Source organism: Dromiciops gliroides, chromosome 2, assembly GCF_019393635.1.
Source record: "Dromiciops gliroides isolate mDroGli1 chromosome 2, mDroGli1.pri, whole genome shotgun sequence".
Classification (NCBI taxonomy): domain Eukaryota; kingdom Metazoa; phylum Chordata; class Mammalia; order Microbiotheria; family Microbiotheriidae; genus Dromiciops; species Dromiciops gliroides.
Window position 1 is genome coordinate 370,754,721 of NC_057862.1, and position 24,731 is coordinate 370,779,451.

Consider the following 24,731-nt stretch of genomic DNA (forward strand, 5'->3'; position numbering starts at 1 on the left):
TTAGAGTCTTTATCATCTTCTGTTGTTGGTTGGCCACATGTCAATCAATCATGTTGGCTATCACATAAAACTCAAAACCTGCCCTGAACATTTCAGCATACCCACGGGAGGATATGGCCAAACACTGGCATAGATGAGTTGTAATCTGCATCATTGAGATCATAGATCCATTTGAGAGTCTGAGAACTCACAACTCAACATAGTTCTTGGTAGAATTCCCAACAAAGAGTATTCTTACTCATAGTATGTACTTAATAAATGCTTGATAAACGATCGGTCACACTCTCAGCATGTGTATGTTCATATTTATTATCATTCTACTTCCCCCTCTGCCTTGTAACCCTAAACCCTGTTTTTCATCGACACTATGACCTCCAACCTCCAACTCCTCAATCCTTTCCCAAGTTACCGCCCCTGTACTAGCTCTACTCTACTCCTTTCCCCATCGTAACCCTTTGATGAATCATTTCAACTCTACCCATTCCTGTTGTCTTAAGTTCCTTGTCCCTTTATCATATTCCTGAACTTGCCCTGGCAATTCTGTTTTGTTTTTGTTTGTTTGTTTTTGGGTTTTTTTGCAGGGCAATGGGGGTTAAGTGACTTGCTCAGGGTCACACAGCTAGTAAGTGTCAAGTGTCTGAAGCCGGATTTGAACTCAGGTACTCATGAATCCAGGGCTGGTGTTTTATCCACTGAGCCACCTAGCTGCCCCCTATTTGCCCTGCCAATTCTCAGCCTTAGATTACTTTCACTAACCAAGGCTCTCTCTACCATATACATACTACCGAAAGAAATGAGGAGCAGGGGTTAGGGAAAATCATGTAATTGTGATGACCGGATCTAGTACAAACATATGTTATGTAACTTCAACTGGGCCCTTGTTGCTGCAAGGCATTTTTTCACACTAGCCCAATTAACTCACTATCTGCCTCCCCACAGTGGCTCTTCCAAACCTCTCCATCTCTCCTCAAAACTCCCATGGCTCTTCTTATCCCTGCTCTCTAAGCTGAGAACCTTGCTTCATATTTTGCTTAAACAATTGAGGCCACTGGCCAAGAGCTATATCTTCTTCTCCCCTCCTCATCTTGTATCACGCAGATGCTTTTTGCTACTCTCTCCTCCTTCATCCCTGTCTCACATCAAGAGGTCGTATTTCTCCTTCCGAAGGCTAAGCCCTCTACATGAACAAGTGATGCAATCCCATCCCATCTTCTTCAGCAGATTGCCCCTGCTGTTATCCCTACTTTTTCACTTATTAATCTTTCCCTGAATACTGGCTACATCCATACTCAAATCTTCCTGAGTCTTCCCCATCTTCAAAAAACACTCCCTTGATCCATCTATCCCCAATAGCTATTGTGCCACATCTCTCCTGCCTTTTGTGCTAAAATTCCTTGAGAAGGATGCCTCCCTTTCCTTTCTTCTCACTCTCTTCTTACATCTCTACAGTCGATCTTCCAACCTCATCAATTAATCAGTGTTTCTCCAAAGTCACTAATAATCTCCTAATTGCCAAATCTAATGGGCTTCTCTCAATCCTCAGACTTCTTGACTTCTCTTTAACCCTTAACACTATCAATTACCATATTTCTTCTTGAAACTCTTTTCTCTCTTGGTTTCTGTGATATTTTTCTCTTCTGGTTCTCTTACTGCTTATCTGATTGCTCCTTCTCAGTCTCCTTTGCTGGATCTTCATCATGCTTGCTAACTGTGGATGTCCCACAGGGTTCTGTCCTGGGCCCTATTTTCTTCTTTTTATATTATTTCATTTTGTTTTACTATCAGCTCACATGGATTCAATTATCTCCTCTGTGCTGATGATTCTCAAATTTACTGCTGGGCAGTTAGGTGGGTCAGTGGACAGAGTGCTGGGTCTGGAATCAGAAAGTCATTTTCCTGAGTTCAAATCTGGCAAGTCACTTAACTGTGTTTGCCTCAGTTTCCTCATCCTGTAAAATGATCTGGAGAAGGAAATGGCAAACCACTCCAGTATCTTTGCCAAGAAAACCCCAAATGGGGTCACAAAGAGTCAGATACAATTGAAATAACTCGACAACAATGCCTTTGCTGATTTCCAGTCTCACATCTTCAACTATCTATTAGACTTTTTTGGGGGGGAGGGCTGGGAAATGAGGGTTAAGGGACTTGCCTAGGGTCACACAGCTAGTAAGTGTTAAGTGTCTGAGGTCGGATTTGAACTCAGGTCCTCCTGACTTCAGGTCTGGTGCTCTATCCACTGCACCACCTAGCTGCCCCTGAAGTATTATTCTTGACTCCTCACTTTTTCTCACCATCTATATCCAATCAAACACTAAAGCTTTTTGATTTCACCTTTGATATATCTCTTGAATATGCCCTCTCCTCTCTTCTGGCACAACCACTGTCCTGCTGTTGGCCCTCTTCCCCTCATACCTGGACTACTGCAAGAGCAGCTATTGGGCCTCCCTGCCTCAATTAGAGTCTATCTTCTATTCAGCCATAAAAATTATTTCCCTAAAGCACAGGTCTGACCATGTCACCCCTCCTCCCCACACCCAGTAGACTCCAGTGTCTCCCTATCACCTCCAAGATCAAAAATAAAAGCATTTGTTTGTGCTTCAAAGACCTTCATAACCTACCCCCCCAAATGTCTACACCTTACTCCCTGCCCCTCTACCCCCACTCCCTTGTACTCTGTGATCAATCCATTGACACTGGATTCCCTTGATACTCTTTCCTCAAGACATTGAACCTTCTAACTCTGGGCATTTTCCCTGGCTGTCCCCCCACATCTGGAATGCTCTTCTTCCCTCATCTCTATCTCCTGGTTTTCCTGGCTTTCTTCCTGGCCCAGCTAAAATTTCACATTCTACTCGAAGCCTTTCCCAATCCCTCATAGATCTAGTGTCTTCTCACTAATGATTATTTCAAGTTTATCTTGCAAATATCTTGTTTGTACATAGTTGTTTGCATGTTTTCTCCCCCATTAGACTGTGAGCTCCTTCAGGACAGGGACTGTCTATTGCCTTACTTTGAATCCTCAGTGTTTATCATAGTGCCTGGTACATAGTAGGAACTCGATACATATTTATTGATTATTTGGAATGGGAGTGACCGCAAACAGCTGGGCACCTTGCTTTCATTTATTGATAGCTCTTGAACAAGGGGTTTCCCTCCTTCATCAGAGGAATCACTTAATCTAGGTCTCCTCTTTCCTTCCCTCTCCTTTCCTCCTCCCTTCTGTTCCAAACATAATTTGTTGAGAAAATCTATGGTTGGGCCTTGAAGGTCAGCCAGTGTCTACTCCCTTTGTTTCTGGACCATGGGTAAGTGAGCTGATGGCCAGCAACATTCTGAGGATGAGGGTGTTGTTGAGACTACCCTGGGCACCTGAATGTGGCATTCTTTCTGTGCCACGAACCAACCACCCATCTGCTAGGATTCCTGCAGATACTTGCCCAGCCTGAGTAGGACCACTAACATCACAGTGGGAGGAGGAACATCTTTCACTGTTCATGGGCCAGACTCCTATGAGCTTGTTCACAGGGGCTTGGATAGAGATCCAGCAAAAGAGACTGAGAAAGAGCACTCAGGCAGAGAGGAGAAGAACTAGGACAGAACAGCGTCACAACAACCTAGAAAGAAGAGAGTATCAAGGAGAAGAGGGTAGGCAACAGGGTCAGAGGCTGCCGAGGAGTCTAAAAGGGTAAGTATTGAGAAAAGTCCATTGGACTTGGCCATTAGGAGTCTATGGGTAGCTTTGGAGAGAACAGTTTCAGTGAGAGAGTGAGAGGAGAGGAAGTTGAGGTGCCTATTTTATTTTATTTTTTAGTGAGGCAATTGGGGTTAAGTGACTTGCCCAGGGTCACACAGCTATTAAGTGTTAAGTGTCTGAGGTCGGATTTGAACTCAGGTACTCCTGACTCCAGGGCTGGTGCTCTATCCACTGCGCCACCTAGCTGCTCTGAGGTGCCTATTTTAGATGGCCTTACAGAAATTTTTTTAAAAGCCTGGAAGGGGGCTGGTGAAGGAATAGACCAATTGTTTTCCTATTTTGTTCAAATAATATATATTTTGATTTTTAGTAAAATGTAAATGATGAAAGTTTAAGGTTTTAATATAAAATTTTTTGTATTTATTTGTCTGTTTGAATATATTAATAGTTAATTCCCCCTCCCAGCCCCCTCTAGTATCTAGGAAGCCACAGACATAGTGGGACTTGATCCTAGGACTGGGTTCAAATCCTACCTTTGTTCTATCATGACTGTGGTTGTCACTTACCTTCTCCATTCCTCAGGCAACTCTCTAAGACAGAAGTTCTTAACTTGGAGGTCAGTGAACCTGTGAACTTGTTTAAAATCGTATACATATAACCTATATATGATTGCTTATTGCCTCAGGGAGGGGGGACGGAAGGGAGGGAAGAAGGGATAAAATTTGGAACTCAAAACTTTAAATAAGAATGATTATTATTAAAAAATAAAATTGTATACATATATGCATATATACAAACACACATATATTTATAAATGCACATGCAGATATATAAGATTAATAAATGTCTTTCAATATAATTGATTCCTTTGTAATATCACTATGTTGTTGATCATTTGTTTCAGACTCTTTGTGACTCCATTGGGGTTTTCTTGGAAAAGATGCTGGAATGCTTTGCCATTTCTTTCTCTAGCTCATTTTATAGATGAGGAAACTGAAGAAAACAGAGTGAAATGACTTGCCCAGGGTTAGGAAGTTTCTTAGATCAGATTTGAACTCAGATCTTCCTGACTCTAGGCCAGTGTGCTATCTACTCTGTCACCTAGATGCCCTATTATTATATTACACAATATAATTAATTATACAATATAATTACCCATTATATTACACAATCGAGATAGGTAGTATAATGGATAGAGCACTGGGCCTGGAGTCAAGAAAACCTGAGTTCAAATTTTGCCTCAGATATCTACTAGCTGTTTGATCCTGTGAAAGTCGCTTAACTTCAGTTTGCCTCAGTTACCCCAACTGTAATAAGGGGGAAATAATAGCACCTATCTCCCAGGGTTGTTGTGGGGATCAACTCAGGCGATATTTATAAAGTGTTTTAGCACAGTACCTTAGTAAATGTGTGCTTCCTTCCAATGTATTTTATTTTATGCATTTAGGAACATTATTCTGAGAAGGGGTTCAAAGGCTTTGCCAGACTGTCAGTAGAGTCCAGAACATAAGAAAGGCTAAGAATTCCTGCTGGAATATTTGTTACTCTTCAATAGCAGAGGGCAGTGCCTTCACAGAAGGCAAATGTAACTATCCACATAAATTCAAACATGCAAAAAAGAACAAGAATCAGATTCCATATGAAACCTCAAACTTCCACAATTTACGGTTTGTTTAAAAGCACCATTTATATTAATTTGAACAAGATGGGACAACAATTGTTCTGTTTGTTTGTTTGGTCCCTCTGACCTTTTTTTTTTTTTGGTTTGTTGGCTCCTGTATATTTTTCTGGATTTTATGACTCTTATGTTTGCCACATTGACTCTTATTGATAGTTACCACCTTTTTAAAAAATCACTTTAAAGGAACAGGACCTGGAAAGTGTTTTCAAACACAAAACTAGTGCTGACCTCATGACACAGTGTCGGCCAGAATCAAAACTGAGGTGAGGCAAGTGGAGTTTTATCTAAGGTATTGAGGTTTAGAGGGGCAGAACTCTTTCCTACATTTGGCGATCCAAGACAGTTTGGCAGCTTGCATCAGATGTCAAAAACAGCCCTCTCAACACGGGCTTTGTCCTTCTGCTTTTCAGATCACTTGCTTAATGTGGGCAGGGGTTCCTCATGCTTGGCCCTAATTCCCTCTGCTGTGAATGCCCTTAAAACTATTTTTTCTCTATACTGATCTTCTAGCAGAATATTTCAAAATATATTCCTGTTTACAAACGATTATCATAGCAAAGGTTTTTGAAGGTAAAGCTTCTAAACTTGACTTAAAAACTTAAGTTATACAGTCTTGTAGGTGGTCCCCCTAAAGATACTGCCAAGGATAAAAGCTCTCATCACATTATTAGTTAAGCCTTTACAACGGAGTTAGAGGGAAACCTTCTGAGGTGAGAAAATCACCACTTTTATAAGCCTTCTTTGTCCTAGTCAAGGTATAGACTTCTGCACCAAAATCCATTTCTGCTAGTCACTCAACTTTCAGAGTTGAAAGGCAGCTAAGGGGAAGAATAGGTAGCTAGGTGGTACAGTGGATTGCATAACAGCTCTGGAGTTCAAATCTGGCCTCAGATTAGTTGTATCACCCTGGGCAAGTCACTTCGCCCTGTTTGCCTCAGTTTCATCATCTATAAAGCCATCTGAAGAAGGAAATGGCCAACCATTTCAGTCTCTGCCAAGGAAGCCCCAAATGGGGTCATGAACAGTTGGACACAAATGAAACAACTCAACAACAACCAAAGGGGAAGAATTCTAGAATAATAGATTCAAAAGCTTCAGTATCAACGAATTTGTTCAGTATGCCTGGGAGAGTCAGAATAGAGGTGGTCAAAGGAGCGTGGAGTACAAGAAGGGGGAAGGTAAGTGGGGCTGAGTATTTGGGGCACAGACTGAGAGATCCACCTTCCCATCAGTTGGAGCCCATAGTACCCCTGTGCTGCTGGGTCCCTGTCCTTAGCTACTGACTCCCCACTCCTATGGCCAGGCCAGCATAGATAACACCTCCATGACCAGATATTTTTCCTGGGTCTGCCTTGTTTGCCACAGGTTCTTGCCATACCTTTTTCTCTACCTCCTATCTGCTGGGGGAGTTGGGGGTAGGCCTTGAGGGTCCTAACATAATTGAATATCCTCACCTCAGGGAAAATGACAAACGCCGTTGGAGATGGGCAGCCTATCCACCTTTGTTATTACACTTATCCTGAAAAGGCTCACAGGAAAGCTACCTGTGATGTAACAACGTCTTCTAAGGCCCCAAGGATGGATTCCTGAGGCCATTAATATCCAGTGTGAGTCATGCCACAACCTGGTTCTGTCCTGATCCCTTCTCCAGGCTGGCCTTGTTGTCTTTTCCCAAGCTTCCCTCATCTTGATCCAGGAGCCAGAATTCCTAGTTAAGGCTCTAGTATCATCATCACTCAAGACCTTGGGTCTATCTTGTCCCTTGGGAATTCAACAGCTTGTAAGACAACCCACTGCATGAGACTTTTACCCAGGACACAAATAACAATTTATTGTTGTTCAAGTCATTTTTCAGTCATGTCTGAATCTTTGTGACCCCATTTGTTTTTTGGGGGGGCAAAGATACTGGAGTGGTTTGCCATTTTTTCTAGCTCGTTTTACAAATGAGGAAACTGAGGCAAATAGGGTTAAGTGTCTTGCCCAGGGTCACATAGCTTCTAAGCATCTAAGGCCAGATTTGAATTCAGTCAGAGGAGTCTTTCCGATTCCAGGGCCAGCACTCTATCCACTGTGCAGCCTAGTTGTCCCCACATACAACAAAAAGGAAGAAAGGTGGTACAGTGGATGGAGTGCAGGCCTGGAGTCAATTAGACCCAAGTTCAAATCTGGCCTCAGGTACTTACTAACCATATTAGCCTGGGCAAGTCATTTAATCTGTCTGCCTCAGTTCTCTCATCTGGAAAAGTGGGGATAATAATAATACCTACTACCTCTGGAGTTTGTTGTGCGGATCAAATGAGAAAATATTTGTAAAGAGCATAGAATAGTGCCTGAAACATAGTAACTCCTATCAGCTGCTATTATTATTATCAAACACAGATCCACAGGGCAAGCAGGGGAAGGACAAGACAAGCTGGGCTGGAGGTAGATGACTACGGCAAAGGCAATGTCCAGGCTGGGATGAGTGAAGAAAGGGTGAAGGGGAAGGATTAGAGAAAAGGAGATGTGTTAGGAGATCCGAGGACGAATCTCAAAGACTACTTCATCCCACCCAGAGCTCCCACTTGATTTGGGGGAGAGGTGCTTTGCTCCCCAAACCCCCATATTGCAATAAAAAAGCAGCTTCCCTTCAGGCTTGGCAGTGGGGCACGCAGATTCTGCATGCATTTAGTGCAGTGGAAGAAAAGTTGCCGGTTCTCCAAATTCCTTTGGGATGGCTACAATTGCCACTTATTACTGCTGAAGCATTGTGGGTGGGACTTAGCAGGTTGGGCCTATGATTTTTTCTCTCCTGGTGCTTAATAAATATTAAATAACAACACAGAACAGTTGGCAGGCACACAGAGTATGTGGGCTTGTTTCCCTTTGAATCTTGCTGCAGTCAGGGAGCCTGGTAAGGCTCTGGATTGAAAGCTAACTTGGGAGGGATGAGTCAACTATGCAAGCCACTGGGACTAGGAACACTGAGATGCTCTGAGATGCTCTCTCTAGTATTTCCATCTGGGCGGGATGACCTTCCCTGAGCAGAAAGGCAAATTCCCATGATGCTAGGCCATGAGTCAGGGTTTCCAAGGACTTAGGGCACTGGTGACATTTTTTTCTTCCTTTTCTCCTCCTTTTTCCTCTTCTCTCCCTCCCTGTCCTCTCCCCACCCCAATCAAAGTACAAAACGACTGGTGTGGGAAGAGGTCAAAGCAAGATGAAGAAGTTGCCATGGCAGCCCAGAATTAGAATCATCATCATTCAGGAGACCTGCCTGAAAGTAACACGGCAAATGCTAAACTATCCCACTTCCTTATTTCTGTGATGGAATTGAGGCATATTATCCCACTTCCTTAATCCTTCCATTTATATGACAAACAACCATCTCACTTATTTCTTCCACTGACTCAGAGCACAATTGTAACAGTCTTACTTTTTCCACTGAAAAAAGACACAACCCTCCTATTTCCTTATTTCTAGTATAACCCAGGTTCAAGCCTGAAACATTTGCATAAGACTCTCTTCGTTGGTGGAAAGAACTATGACTTAACCTCTACAAGCCTGAATGAGGGATGGAGTCGGTGTGAGAGCTTAGAAGAGGAGTGACATTTCTTTTTCACACTTTGAGAAAGGACACATATATCTTCAGTGTTTTTGAGAGAGAGAGAGAGAGAGAGAGAGAGAGAGAGAGAGAGAGAGAGAGAGAGAGAGAGCGCACAGAAGAGACTTTGGAAGGCAGACATGTTAGGGAAATTCAGCTTCTCAAATTGTCCCTTATCTAATCCTACCCCCCAAATTTTATAGATGAAACCAGAGAAAGAAAATTGCTTGTCCAAGGTCACACAGCTAATATATGACACAGCCAAGAACTGAATCCATGTCTTGTGACTCCAAAAGCAGTGCTTTTTCTAGTATCATGTCTTTCTTCTATCAACATAGAGCATAATCGCCCAAATTTCTAACTGCTTCCACTGACAGAAGACACATCCATCTCACTGGCATATTTCTCCCATAGTATATAACGTCTCATTATCTCATTTTCTCATTTCCCCCAAAGCAAGGCCTAAGTCATCACACTTCCTTGTTTCTTTCATTTTAAGAACTACTCTTAGGGAGTGGAAGGGAAAGGATTCCTAACTGCATTCTGCAAGAGCTCTACTCAGACTCCCAGGTGTCCAATGAGCTCAGGAGATCCAAAGCTGGTTGATCTCTCATCCCCATTCCTCCCCCTTCCTTGACTTACACAGGCTGCTTCCCGGACTTGCTCAAAAAGGCGTTTGACAGGTATCAAGAAATCCAGGAGGCAGCACAGCCCATCTCCCTGGTAGTGAATCTCCAAGAGGCGGAACACTTGGCCAAGGATGGTTGGAGCTGTAGCTTCAAAGGGAGGGTAGAGGGCAGCGAGGGCACTCTGAATCGCTGTGTCCAGTGATTGGGAATCCTGGGGTGGGGAGAGGGAAAGAAATGAGACATATGTACTGGGAGTCAAGGTGGGGGAGGGAGAAGGGAAGGGAAGGGAAGGGAAAGGAAATAGTAAACTATGTGCTGCAGCTCCCAACTGGTGCAGTGGGAGATTCTCAAGCTCTTGTGAGCAACCAATGGCAGAGAATCACTGAGCATATAGAGTGATTGACTGAGAGTCAGGAAGACCCATGTTCAAAACACCATCCGGTGTTGGGTAAGTGACAGAACTTCTCTGAGCCTCAGTTTCCTCCTTCTAAGATGAGGACAATAATACCTGCAGTTAGTCAAAGAGTCAATAAGCACTTATTAAACACTGACTTTGTGCCAGGGACTGTGCTAAGTGCTGGGGATACAAGGAAAAGTAAAAGACAATCCCTGCTCTCAAGGAGTTTGCACAATCTAATGGGGGAGGTGGTAGGCAACTACTGTTCAACAAAAATGCCGTTCAGCTGTTTCACTCAAATATCAGGAAAACAACTATACAAAAAAAAAAAAAGGATATTTTTTGAGACATTTCAGTTGTGTCTGACTCTCTGTGACCCCATTTGGTGTTTTCTTGGCAAAGATATGGAAGTGGTTTGCCATTTCCTTTTCCAGCTCATTTTACAGATGGAAAAACTGAGGCAAATGGGGTTAAGTGACTTGCCCAGGGTCACACAGTTAGTAAGTGTCTGAGACTGGATTTGAACTCTGGTCCTCCTGACTTCATGGTTAGTACTTTGTCTAAGGTGTCACTTAGCTGCCCAAAAGGATATCTATCTATGTATCTATCAATCTATCATCTATGTATCTATCTATTTCTCCAGGAGAAATCGGAGATAATCAACAGAGGGAAGACACTAGAATTAAGAGGGACTGGGAGAGGCTTCTTGTGGAAGCTGGGATTTTAGCTGGAATTTAAAGAAAGTCAGAAAAGCCAGGGTTATTGGGAGACTCATAGGAGATAATGTGTTAAAGCACTTTTCAAAGTTTAAAGCACTGTGTGAATGTCAGCTATTATTAGCCCATACTTGCTGCACTCTTGTTGTTACCCTGTTTTTAGGCACTGGTCTCAGAATGTGATGTGTGATAAGCTAATGTGATTTCAGGGACCCAGCACAGTACCTAGTATTTGTTAGGTGTTTAATAAGTCTGTGTTGAATTGAATTGAATTTCCTAAGATTATAAGATTTAAAGCTTGAAGGCATCAGAGAATCATAGATTTATGAGTTTGAAAGGACCTTAAAGATCATTTATTTAGTACATTTCCCTCATTATACAGATGAGAAAACTGAGGTCCAGAAACAGGAAATGATTTGCCAAAGGTAACACTAATAATAAGGAACGAACTTAAAACTTGAGCCTGAGAACTCTTTCCTCTCTTCCCTCTCCTCCCTCCCTCCCTTCCTTCCTTCTTCATCAACAAAAAATAACAACTAGCATTTCTTAAACACTTAGTATGTGCCAGTAATTGTGCTTAGTGATGGGATACAAGGCAAAAATATGATCCCTGCCTTCAAGGAGTTCATAATCTAATGGGGGGAGACAGCATGCAAAAAACTATGTACATATAAGATATATATATATGTATATATATATATATATATATATATATACACAGTTGATGTAATCTCAGAGGGAAGGTGAGTACTGGGAGAGGTATTTTGTAGAACCTAGGATTTGAGTTGGGCATTAAAAGAAGCCACGGAAGTTGGATGGTGGAGGTGAGCAGGGAAGGCATTCCAGGAATGGGGAACAGTCAGTGAAAATGCCTGACTTGGGACACAGAGTGTTGTTTCTGAGGAAGAGCAAAGTGGCCAGTGTCATTGGATCATAGAGTATCTTGGGGGTAGTAAAATGTAAAACTGAAAAGGTAGGAAGGGTCCAGATTGTGAAAGACTTTAAAAGACAAACAGAGGATTTGATATTTGATCCCAGAGATAATAGGAAATCACTGGAGTGTGAGCAAGGAGGTAACAAAGTCAAACCTGCTTTTTAGTAAGATCACTTGGGCAAATGAGTGGAGCATGGATTGTAGTGAGGATAAATATGGTACAAGGAGACCCACAAGGAGACTACTGGAATAGTTCAGCTCTGAAGTGATAAAGGTCTATACCAATGTGTTGGCTATTTAAGTGGAGAAAAGGGGGCATATGGAAGAGATGTTGTGACAGAAGAAACAAGATGTGGTGAAAGATTAGATAGGTGGAGTGAGAAAGTGAAGAGTTGAGGATAACACATATTTTGAGCCTGTGTGATTGGGAGGATGGTGGTATTCTTTGCAGTGATCGAAAAGTTCAGAAGAAGGGAGGGTTTTGAGGGGAAAGTCATGAGTCTATTTTGAATATGTTGAATTTGAGATGCTAATGGGAACATCCAGTTTGAGAGGCCCAAAAGGCAATTGGTGATGTGAAACTGGAGATCAGAAGAAAGGTTAAGGGCTGTATAAATAGATCTGAGAGTGATCTGCATAGAGATGACAATTGAATCCATGGGAGCGGATGAAATCACCAAGTGAGATAATATAAAGCAGAGGTTTTTAACCCAGAGCCCTGAGGAGGAGATGTAGCCAGTATTCTGGAAATCTAATTTGAGAGAGTGGGGTATTTGTGGAGGGAGCCAAGATGTTAAAGTATAGGCATCAACCCCACTGAACTCTCCCAACATTCCCCTCTAAACAATTTTAAAGTAACTATGAAAACCAAATTTTGAGAGCCAACAAAAGGTGAGAATAGAAATTGTTCCAGCCTAAGACAACTTAGGAGGTCAGAAGGAGGGATCTGTAACACTGGGGTTGGGGCTAGGCTAGATCACATGCTGTGGAAGCATCAGCTTCCAGCCTTAGAGGTAGCCAGAGTAACAGCATCAAGAGCTCTCAGCCCAGAGATGGTAAGAGGGATGGGCAACTGGTCAGAAAGAGATCATAAGGGACTCTTTGTTGGTACTTGGTGCAGCTGGTATGGACTGGCAACACTATTGACTGTACAGAGTTCTGAGTCACAGTTCCAGGGCAAAGAGGAGCATTTGTAGTCACTAACAAGGGAGTAGGTGCCTTGGTCATAGTTACAAGGCAGAGAGGAGCACCAGTGCTTGAGGTTGCAGGAGAATATGATAATAGGAGAATATGAACTGGTCACAAGAGATGCTGGCACTCACAGCTGAAGGGGAACAGGGGCCCTTCCTATATAAGGACTAGAGAAAAGACCAGGAGAATGGTGACCATACCTTTTCCTAGATCACATTACCTTGGAAGCACCAAAAATTTGCAGACCCCCAGACACAGCTCTGAAAGCAGCAGAATGAAAAAGTCTAAAACTTGATACAGTGCTTTCCCACTTCCAGATGAGCAGAGTCCAATTTTAACATAAAGTTCAAAGTGAAGAAATAGGCTGGGAAAGTGAAACAACAGCAACAACAAAATGATCATAAAAAGCTACTAAGGTGGCAGAGAAGACTAAGACACAAATTCAGAAGAAGATAACAATGTTAAAAGAGCTACCAGCAAAGCAACAAAAATGACAAATTGAAGAATGCAAATTGGACCCAAGCCCTGCAAGAATTCTTGGAAGTGTTCAAAAAAGAGAAAAGTGGTAGATGGAAAATTGGGAAAATAAATGAGGGTAATGCAAGAAACTTATGAAAAGAGAATTGACAGCTTGGTAAAAGAGGCACAAAGATACTGAAGAAAAGAAGTCCTTAAAAATCAGAGTTGGTTAAATGGAAAAAGAGGTACAAAAATTACTGAAGAAAATAATTCCTTAAAAATTAAAATTGGGCAATTATAGAAGCTAACCACTCTATGAGACATTAAGAAAAAAACAGTCAAAAGGATGAAGAAATAGAAGAAAATGTGAAATATATCACTGAAAAAACAACTCACCTGGAAAATAGATTGGGGAAAGATGATTTAAGAATATTGGACTACCCAAAAGCTATGATCAGAAAAAGAGCCTAGACATCATATTTTTAAAAATTATAAAAGAAAACTGCCCTGATATCTTAGATCCAGAGGGTAAAATAGAAATAGAAAGAGTCTGCTGATCCCCACATGAAAGATCCAAGGAAAATCCCTGGAATATTATAGCCAAAATCTAGAATTCCCAAATCAAGGAGAAAATATTGCAAGTAGCCAGAAAGAAACAATTCAAATATCATGGATACACAATCAGGATCACATAAGATTTAGCAGATTTCATATTAAAGGAGTGGAGGGCTTGGAATACGATAATCTAGAAGCAAAGGATCTAGGATTATGACAAAGAAAGCCTACACAGAAAAAAAATGAGTATAATCCTTTGGTTATGGTGGTGGTGAGAATGAATATTTAATGATACAGAGGACCTTCAAGCATTCCTGATGAAAAGACCAGAGCTGAATAGAAAATTTGACATTCAAAAACAGAAGAGTGGAGGGAAGCATAGAAAGGTCTACATGAAAGAGTAAACATAAGAGACTCAATAAAGTTATACTGTTTACATTCTTATATGGGAAGATAACACATGTAACTCCTAAGAACTTTATGATTATTTGGAAAATTAGAAGGAATCTACATACACAGAAGGCATGGGTCTGAATTAATTATGTTGGAATGATCAAGAAATTGAAGGGGTGAGAAAGAGGGATGCATTGGGAGAAGGGGGAAAGGAGAGGTAGAATGGGGAAACTTTTCCAACATAAAAGAGACATGCAAGGAATATCTTTTATAGTGGAGATGAAAATTGTGGTGGTGGTGGTAGGCGATGCTTGAACCTCACTCTCATTGAAATTGTTTCAAAGAGGGAAGAATACACATGCACACACATATTTGTGTATAGGGTATAGAAATCTATCTTACCCAACATGGAAAGAGTAGGGAAAGGGGATAAGAGATAATGGGGAGGGGGAAATGATAAAAGTGAGGGTAGATTAAGGGAAGCAGTAGTCAGAAGCAATGCAGACTTTACAGGAGGGAGGAGATACAAAAAGAGAGAAGGATAAACAGAAGAAAATAGGATGAAGGGAAATTCATAGTTACTAATCATAACTATGAATGTGAATGAGATGAGCTCACCCATAAAATGGAGGTGGATAGCAGAATGGATTAGAAACCAGAAACTAACAATATATTGTTTATAAGAGACACACTTGAAACATAAAGAGACACATGGAGGGCTGGAACAGAATCTATTATGCTTCAGCTGAAGGTAAAAAAAGGTAGGGTTTTCAATCATGATCTCAAACAAAGGAAAAACAAAAATAGACCTAAGAATTAATCAGAGAAATTACATTTTGCTAAAAGGTACCACAGACAATTAATTAGTATCAAAAAATTTTACAGTAAGTTTCTCTGATAAAGACTTCATTTCTCAAATATATAAAGAACTGAATTAAATTTATCAAAAGGAGCCATTCTTCAGTTGATAAATGGTCTAAGGATAAGAATAGACAGTTTTCAGAAGAGATGATCAAAGCTATGTATAGTTATATAAAAATGCTCTAAATCACAATTGATTAGCGAAATGTAAATTCAAACAACTCTGAGGTACCATCTCAAACTTATCAGAAATGACAAATGCTGGAGGGGATGAGGGAAAAATAAGTATGCTGGTGAACTGTTGGAGTTGTGAACTGCTCCAACCATTCTCAGATGGAACTGTGCTCAAAGGGTCATGAAACTGTGCATACCATTTGACCCAGAAATAACACTCCTAGGTCTGTATCCCAGGGAGATCAAAGAAAAAGAAAAAAGAACCAATATGTACAAATATATTTATAGAAGCTCTTTTTGTTATGACAATGAATTGGAAATTAAGGGGATGCCCATAAATTGGGGAATGGCTGAACAGATTGTGGTATATGATTATGATGGAATATTATTGAGCGATAAGAAGTGATGAGGGAGGTGGTTTCAAAAAAATAACCACAAACCATGGCAAAACCCATATGAACAGATGCAAACTGAAGTGAGAAGAACCGAGAGATCATTGTTCACAGTAACAGCAATGTAATGATGATTAACTGTGAAAGACTTGGCTATTCTGATCAACAGAAATGGTCCAAGATAATTCCAAAGGACTCTTGATGAAAAAATGCTACCCACCTTCAGAGAGAGAGAAGTGATAAACTCTCAGTGCAAATTAAACTACAATTTCCTCACTATATAATTTTTTGCTTTGTTTCATGATATGGCTAATATGAAAATAGGTTCTGCATGATTTCACATATAAAATTGATATCATATAGCTTGCCTTCTCAGTGGGTGGGGGAGGGCTGGGAGGAAGGTATACAATTTGGAACTCAATTTTAAAAGAAAAGAAATGTCAGAAATAAATAATACTTTTTTTAAATTGAGATAATGGAAGTCAGGATAATGACACAGACCCCCCCTACAAGTTTATACCATTTTGGCTGTAAAATCAATCAACTGACAAGCATTTATGAAGTGATAACTTTTTGCCAGGTATAATGGTAGGTGCTGAGAATTCAAAGAGGAAAAGGAAGCCATTCCTGCCCTCAAGTAATTTATGTCCAATCATGTATGAATAAAAAAGTGCACATAAAATATATCTACAGTAAAGACAAAGTAATTTATGGAGGAAGGAGAAAGGAAAAGCATTATATAGTATGTAGAACCTAGGATGAGTTTCGAAGAGGGAATGTATGTATGAGTTTTGAAGAGGGATTGTATAGTATGTAGAACCTAGGATGAGTTTCGAAGAGGGAATGTATTCCAGACATAAAAGACCTACTGTGTGGAGGAGATAGATAAAACAGAAAGTAGGACAGTTTGATTAGAATGTAGAGTTAATGAAAAGGAGAAACATGTAATGAGATTGCAAAAGTAGTTTGGAGTCAGATTGTAAAAGACTTTGAATACCAAACACAAGAGTCTGTGTTTGATCCCAGAGGCAAAAGGGTGTCATTAAAGTAAGGGAGTGATATAGCTTATGAAATATTTCTGTGCATTAGGCAGCTGTGTTGAGGATGTGTTGAGACAGTTAAAATGAGAGAATTGGGCTAGAATTCCAAGGTCCTTCCCAGGTCTAACAAAATCTATGGATTATTCATTTCTGTCCCCTCCCTCCATCCAATGTCCACCCTGCCTCCTCCTTACCCTGCCCCCAATTTTTAATCTGCAAGGTCCCAAGTTCAGGAGCTGTACCCTGATTCTTTCAGCCCATGCTGTTCTCTCTTTCTCCTGGGCTTCTCCTTCATGTTATGATTCTGAAAGCAAACACAGTCCCCTGCCCTGGCCAACACAGTTCATTCTGGGTAGTCCTTTTCTAGAGCACAAACTTCTAGGAGTATAGGATCCAAGATCTAGAACTGGAAGTGACCTCAGAGGCCACCCAATCCATTCCGCTCATTTTATCAGTGAGGAAACTGAAGTCCAGAGAGGTCCAGATTGGTCCAAAGTCACAGAGATAAGCGTCAGAAATAGGATTTGAATCTAAGTCTTCTTAGTCCAGAGTTAGTACTATCTCCTGTACCATGCTGTGTCCCAAGTCCCAAATAGCTTCTCCTCTCTGTCTTTTCTCAGTTATTTGAAATGGGAAAGGACATTTGGGGCTTCTCATTCCACTGAATTCACATGTCTGATGCCACTGAGACAGACTATCTCATTTCTGAAAATCAACTTAAGACTAGGAAAGAGTCAATAGATTTTTCCAAATTAAAATCACTCTAAATCTTATCCTGGATGAATGGCTCGTAGTTCCAGTCATTCAAGCAATAACGGAAATGATGAGAAACGAGACCGACACATCAGAAGTATCTGAGGCCAGGTTTGAACTCATGAAGATGAGTTTTCTTGATTCCAAGCCCAGTTCTCTAGCCGCTGCACCACCTAGCTGTCCACATGTCAGAAGTAAATGTTGGAGAAAAGACAAGTGCCCTTGTAATTAGGAGACCTGGTCAAAGCTCTGACACTCACCAGCTATGTGACCCTGGGAAAACCACTTCTTTCTGAGCCTCAGTTTCCTCATTTGTAGAATAGAGCTTATATTTATACCACCTATCTCAGAGTTTTGTTGGAAAGAAAGTACTTTGTGAACCTTAACATGCTATAGAAATGTGAGTTATTATTGATAATGAAAAAAGAATTATAAGGAAAATGGACATTATGGCATAGTACACAGCCATGATTAATTAGCTGAATAGCAAGGCCCTGAGAGCCTTGTAACTGATACAACATTAACCAGGCATGGATCCCTGGAAATGGTTTCAGTGAAATTTAATAGATGTGTTTCCATTCCTTTACAGGGTCAGGAGGTTGGCTGTACATTTAACTATTTGTCTGCACAGTCTCATAAGGGCCTAGGACTTAGAGCCAGAAAGAACCTAAGAGAGATCCAGTCCAATATTTTCATTCTACAAGAAGAAAGCTGAGGTACTGAGAGGGAATGGGACTTGCCTGCTGTCACACAAGCAAGACAGTCCCTGTGTTGTTGGAGTGGGGAGGGTTGAAACTGACAGGGTGGAAAGAGATTCGGATCATGATTCCAGCAGAGGAAAACAATGCAAAAAAATCAGTCAACTCTACAAAGATCCATATTGTAAAAGTCTTTCAAAAGTTCTCCATGTATATGTTTTCTTCCCCATTAGAAAGTGAGTTCTTATGAGATTGGTGGCTATACCATAACTCCCCTAGCCTAGCCTGCCGCTCTCTGCACACAGTAGATACTTATTCCATACAAATTTGCTGGAATGTTGTTGACAAGCTTGTTCATCTCGTTTGCTTGTTTTTCTGTCCCTTACCAGGTGGTAGTGAAATCAGGACTTTCTTGAGTTTCAAAACAAAACCTGAGTTTTGTGTTGAAACTTCCCTGAGAGTATGGATCTGGCATACTTGCAATTCCTCCTTCTCTGACTCTGCACTGGTTGTCTCCCTAGTCTGGGACTCCTCCCTCGCCCCTGCCTGTTGGCATCTCTGGCTTCCTTCAGGATTTAGCTCAAATGTCACTTTGTGCTGGCCTGTCTCTGACTCCCCAGCTGCTAGTGCCTTCCTTACCTTCCACTCACTTGGATGTACTTAGTTATCCATGTGTTACCTCCTAGAATTAGAATCTAAGCTCCTTGAGGGCAGGGGATGGCATAGATTTTTCTTTGTATCCCCAGTGCCAACCTCAGAGATGGAGATGTAGCAGGTGTTTGATAAATGTTTGTTTATTGATTGACTGACTCTTGATATAGTATGAGATTAAGCAAATGAAACTGAATTGAGTGTCAGAAAGCTAGAGATGGGCAGTGATTAATAGCAGTTTTTAGGAGGGAGCTAATTTTGCCACAAACTACCTTGAGCATGTCACTGAATCTCCATGGGTCTCAGTTTTCTCATTTATAAAATGAGAGGGTAAGACCAGATAACCTCTTAGGTGCCTTCTGGTTTTAGACCTAAGACCTGGTCCATCCATTCATCTGGTCCATTCTTTGGCTTTCAAGCAGAAGATGACCTAAGGCATTCAGGAGAAAGAATCATCTCTTTTTCTTAAAGATCTTTATCATGAAGCCTCCAAATTGATATCAAGTACCTATCATCTCTTGGGTATGCACATCCCAATCCTTCTCTGCCCTAATAGTCAGCTTTGTGAGGCTAAAGATTGACCCTTAATGAGCCTCTCCAAACTTGGCTAGGTTGGCACTCAGATGACAGACACATTATCTGTCTCTGAGCCCATTTTTGATTGATAGGACCAGCCATAGTTTGCATCCCACTAGTATAGCATTCTTGAAGCCAGGGCCCCCTCCATCCCAGGAGAAAGATGGAAGAGGATTTTAGTCAGGGGACCCTCCAAATCTAAGGTTCACATCCCTGATAGCCAGGAAAATTCTCTCTTTTATTCAATCATAGAATGGAAGCTTCTGGAAGACAAGACCTATTCTGTTTTTGCCTTTGTATCCTCAGCTCCCAGAATAGTACCAGGCACATCTCAGGCCCTTAATAAAATATTGAATTGAATGGAACTGAAATGTTTGCTTTAATTTGTTTGCTCTTCAGCAAACATCATAAACATGCCACAATTATTTAAAAAAACTATTTACAATATACTTTCATTTAATCAAAACCTTTGTGTCCTTCCCTATCCTCTCCACTGAGCACTGAGAAAAGAACAAAGATGAAAACACCATAAGGTCTCTGTCATCAAGTATTTAATATTCTAAGAGATACTTGAAGACAGGACAGGTCACATCCTCTTGCAACAAATACTGCTGTATTATGGGAATCTTCAGGCCTTTGTCAAGGGTCCCCTTGTTCTCAGTTGTATTTGATGTCACAAAATTCCAGAACATCCAGAGAGCTTGGCCCATTTCTTGGTATTTCCAACCTGTAGCTTAGGCCTCTCCTTGGCCTGCTCTCCACCCAGCCCCACAATTGAGAATATTCGAACTCTGCCCCTACTCCCATCCCTCTTTAGAGTTCTTTCCTTTTAACATGATTTTTAGGTTTTTAAAGAGAGGTTGGAGAAACTTTTGTCCCTAAATCAAAGTCTTTCCTGGGAGAATCACAGGATTTTGAGCCGGAAGAGGCTTTAGACACTGCTTAGCCCAAACCCCTCCTTTTACATATGAGGAATTTGAGGTCCACAGAAAGGGAAGCACTTGCCCCAAATCACACTTGTAGTAAGGGGAAGTGTTGGAATCTCAACTTAGGGACTCTAACTTCAACTCCATTGCTCAGGATTTATCCTTTGATAGGTATGGAAAGTCTGACTCTTGGTTTCAGGTTTGGTCTGGGACTCTGAATATTTCTGGTATTCAGAACTGACTGATGTTTGAAAGAAGTTTACTAGTTCTAAAATAATAATAGCTGTCATTCATATAGAATAGCTAGTGTATAATAGTTAGCATTTATATTATATTTATAGAAGCCTTAAGGTTTAAAAAAGGTTTTGCGAGTATTATCTCTTTTCTCCTGTGAGGTAAGTGCTAGAATTATCCCCATTTAACAGGTGAGGAAACTAAGGCTGAGAGCCATTAAGTGACTTGCCCAGAATCAAACAGCTAGTAAGTGTCTGAGGCCAGATTTGAACTTGTCTTCTCAACTCTAAGTCCAGTGCTCTATCCATGGTGCCACCTAGCTGCCCTAGGCTTGGCAAATTCCTCCAGGTTGTGGTTGGAGCTTTGGAAAAGTTACCCAAATGCTCCTTGGAGAGGATCACCAGACTGTTAAACTTAAAGCTGGAAAAGACCTTAAGAGATCATTTAGTCAGGAACTAAGGCACAGAGAAAGGGTAATTGACTTCCCAAGGTCAACAAAGCAGTGAATGGCAAGGCCAGGTGTTTCAGCTCCAAATCAAGGACTCTTGCAGCCCCTCATGCATGTGCTTGCATGTGAGTCCATGTAAGCTCATGTTTTGTATGTTCATAATAAAAGTCACAAATTTGGAGCTAGAAGAACCTCGGAGATCATCTAATCCAACCTCATTTTACAAATGAGGAAACAGAGGCCCAGTGCAATTAAATATCCAGGGTCTCAAAGGTGCTTTTAAATCTCTGCCAAGATTTAGTCTTCAGATTTCCAAACTAACTCTTTTTACACAGAACTATGGTGTTGTATGTATGTGTGTGTGTATGTTCTGTGAATACGTGTCAAAGTATTAATATATGCTAATATGAATGTATGCCTGTCACAGCATTTGTATGCTGATGGAATAAACATTTGTACATCAGCATGTGCTAGTGTGAACGGCTGATCATGTGTACAACAAGCTTGTGGATGGGTGTACATACTTGGCGGGAAGGGAGAGACCGTCCCACCTACAATTTAATGAGTATGGGAACTCCCAAAGTAGAAACTCCTTCCACCAATGCAGTTGAGCATCCTTTGTATAATTTATAGTCTTAGAGAGTTGCCTGGGAAGTGAAGTGATTTACCCATCTTCATGTGAACATGGGTAAATCACTTTATTTCCCAGGCAGTATTTCAGCCCAGGTCTTTGTGAGTGTGAGGCTGATGGGCCTGTAGCCACTATGGCATGCTATTTCATGTGTGTACAGAATTACCAAATGGAAGTCAAAGAGCCAGAAAATACCACCAGAATTCTGATTCAGACACTGGTTGTTTACCCCCAGGCCAGCCAAGCTTCTGGAAACTATAGATTTCGGCTAGAATCTCCTGGGAAATAGAATCCCTTTCATTCTCTGTTCCAGAACCTGGTCCTAAATTGGAAGCACAAAATACTATCACCTCACACTTTCCAGAGCTTTTGAAAAATGCTGGTCCATTGGACTTGAGTTACTACAATCCTCTGCTGTGAAATAGGCAACTGGGCACAAAATCAACACTTATCCAGTCCCAGAGCATGGTCCCTTATTAAAAAGTCATATTAAAAAGCAGCACTCTCCCCCTCCCCCAATCTGTGCTTTGGGGCCTAGGCAACCACCTCTTTTGCCTATTCCCTCTTTTTCTCTCCTGCTCCTAAGGACTCTGAGCCCCAAGTCTTTGGAGTTATTCACTCACACAACACCTGAGAAACAGAGGAGAAAGAGGCTTAAGAACAAAGAGGAAAGGCATTACCATGTTGTTTATGGGCACTGGAAGCAGGTAGGAGAGTGACTGGCTAAGGAGAGAGAGTCCAAGAGCCAGATAACTTCCTTTCCATCAATTCTGCTGGGGGGTCAGTGCACATTCCTCTTTCCATTCTCTCCCGAGGGGGCGCCTCCTTGCGTTCCGGTCCAATCCCTGTGAGCAGCTGGTGGCTGGTGGGCAGGTCTTCCCCAAATTCAGGTGCAGGAGGTGCCCACATTGGCAGTCCCGTGAGGACCTCACCTCTGTCCCCTCCCTCCCCATCGGTCAGTCCCACGTCCTTTTCAAGGCAGCCAGAGTTGAAGAGGAAACCTGGGAGTCAGGAGCTAGTTCTCCTCCCTCCTGCTTCATCTCTGAGAAACAGGGCAAAGGGTGAGAGGGAAGAAGGGAGAGAGAGAAAGAGGGCGGGAGAGAGAGGGGGGGACAGAGGAGAAGAGGAGGAGGAGAGAAGAAGGAGAAGGAGAAGGAGAAGAGGAGGAGGAGGAGGAAGAGGAGGAGGAGGAGAAGAAAAGAGAAATAGAAGGGGAAAGACAGAAACACAGAGAGAGACCGAGACAAGCAGAGAGAGACAGAGAGAAGAAGAGGAGAGGAGAGGACAACGAACGGAAGAGCAAAAACAGGAGAGGAGAGAGAGAGACCAAGACGCAGAGAGACAGAAAGAGGTGTATGCTCACGGGCAGCGAGAAAAGAAAGTTGGCTTGTTAGGGAGAGACTGAGGGGAGTGGAAAAGCAGAAGGGAGGAGGGTGTCTGGGAACGATGTCTTAAAACTCAGTCTCGCTCCAGCCTGAGCCTCTTTCATTGCAAACCCCCCTTCCTGTCCCAAGTCTATCCAGATCCAGGAACAGCAGCCCCTGTTGTAGCAGCCTAGTGAGACCCCTCCCTGCCCCCAGTCTCCCGCCTTCCCCGCCCCCCGCCGGCCTCCCCTCCTGAGGACCAGGGCTGGGCTCGGTTCGGAGAAGGGTGATGGGAAACAGGCTGGGGGGAGGGGGCGGCCCCGCCGGGCCAGCCGAGCCCAGCCGTTCCCCCTCCCCTAGTGTGCGTCTGCTAGTCCTCGGCCCGCCCGCCGCCGGCTGCGCTTGCCAAGAGGAACACAAGACACCCACACAGTTTTGTTTTTCTAACCATTCTTTTTCCAAGAGCAGTTTCTTTCCTTCGTACCTCACGGATCCGAGCCCCTGGATGGCTGTCTCTCCTTTGCCAGCCCTGAAGAGGCCTCGAGCTAGTTGGCCAGCACACTGCCTTACTGCCTTTCTGAAACTTGCAAACAACTCAAGGGTTATGGAGTCCCCATCCCAAAGCCCAAGAAACTCTGCTAGGGGAGGGCGGGAGATTCTCAGGGACCAACTTGGATGAAAGGAGAAAAGGGGCTAGTGTCTGATCTTCTGTTAGGGCCTCCCGACTCCACTCTCTTCTTTTCTGACCCCCCCCCCCTTAACACTCTACCCCAATCTTCCTTATGCACAGATCTGAACATCTCACTCTGCTCATTTCACTTGGCTCTGCTCCAAAATCTTGCTTTCAGTTGCCTAGGTAGGAAAGTTCGAACTCCCAGCCTGCCATTTAAAGTCCTTTGCAACCTGGAAATATCTTTCCCTTTTCAGTCTTATCCCATGTCATTTTCCTCTCCAACTATATGCTCTGATTACACTGGACAAAATAGTCGATCCCCAAACATCTTGTAGCCTCCTGTCTCTATCTCTTTGCTCAAGATACTCCTTATGCTTAGAATTTCTTCCCTCCCCCTTTCATCCTTTGAGTTCCCTTTTTTTTTTTTTGGCGGGGCAATGAGGGTTAAGTGACTTGCCCAGGGTCACACAGCTAGTAAGTGTCAAGTGTCTGAGGTCACACTTGAACTCAGGGCCTCCTGAATCCAGGGCCTGTGCTTTATCCATTGCACCACCTAGCTGTCCCCCCTTCCTACCTAGTCTTGAAAGCCTAACTCAGATAATTACTTCCACCTTGATGCCTTCTCTGACTGCCTGTTAGTAATAACCTTACTCTACCTCTCTAGTGAATTTATCATGTGATAATTTGTATTATACTTATTTGTGAATCTCTAGACTAGAAGCTCTTTGAAAGCAGGTAATGGGTCTCATTCAAACTTGCTGTCTCTCCCAGTGCCTAATACTGTGTATTATAGTTTTTGTGTGTGTGTCTCTAGACTGGAAACTCCTTGAAGACAGGTAATTGTCCCATTAAAACTTTGCATCTCTTCTGGAGCCTAATACAAGGCTTTGCACACAAAGTAGACATTTAAAAATGACTGTTGAATTACTGAATCTGTAACAAATATATTAAGGCCCTCCACAATCCAATCTACCTTGCCCACCCCATCTCCCATACTCCTCCTTCAGCCAAACTGGATGATTCACCTTTCACTTTCCTTTAAGTCCCAACCAAAATCCCACTTCTACAAAACAAAACA

The 24,731-nt window shown here is 42.2% G+C and overlaps 1 protein-coding gene across 3 annotated transcripts in view; it reads right to left on the reverse strand.

The window, feature by feature from the left end:
* Positions 1–24,731, reverse strand: part of KIAA1755 (KIAA1755 ortholog) — a 109,881-nt gene that overhangs the window by 55,984 nt on the left and 29,166 nt on the right. Inside the window, exons 1-2 of one of the 3 annotated variants that reach the window (XM_043980442.1) lie at positions 22,297–22,750; positions 9,601–9,798 (exon numbers count right to left, since the gene is read on the reverse strand). The exons of 1 other annotated variant lie outside the window; for it this stretch is intronic. In XM_043980442.1, the coding sequence (XP_043836377.1) occupies positions 9,601–9,798; positions 22,297–22,299 (201 nt within the window). In that variant the 5' untranslated portion in view covers positions 22,300–22,750. Of the gene's footprint in view, positions 1–9,600; positions 9,799–22,296; positions 22,751–24,731 lie in introns of those variants that run through there. One more of the 3 variants, XM_043980443.1, reaches the window with a different exon arrangement.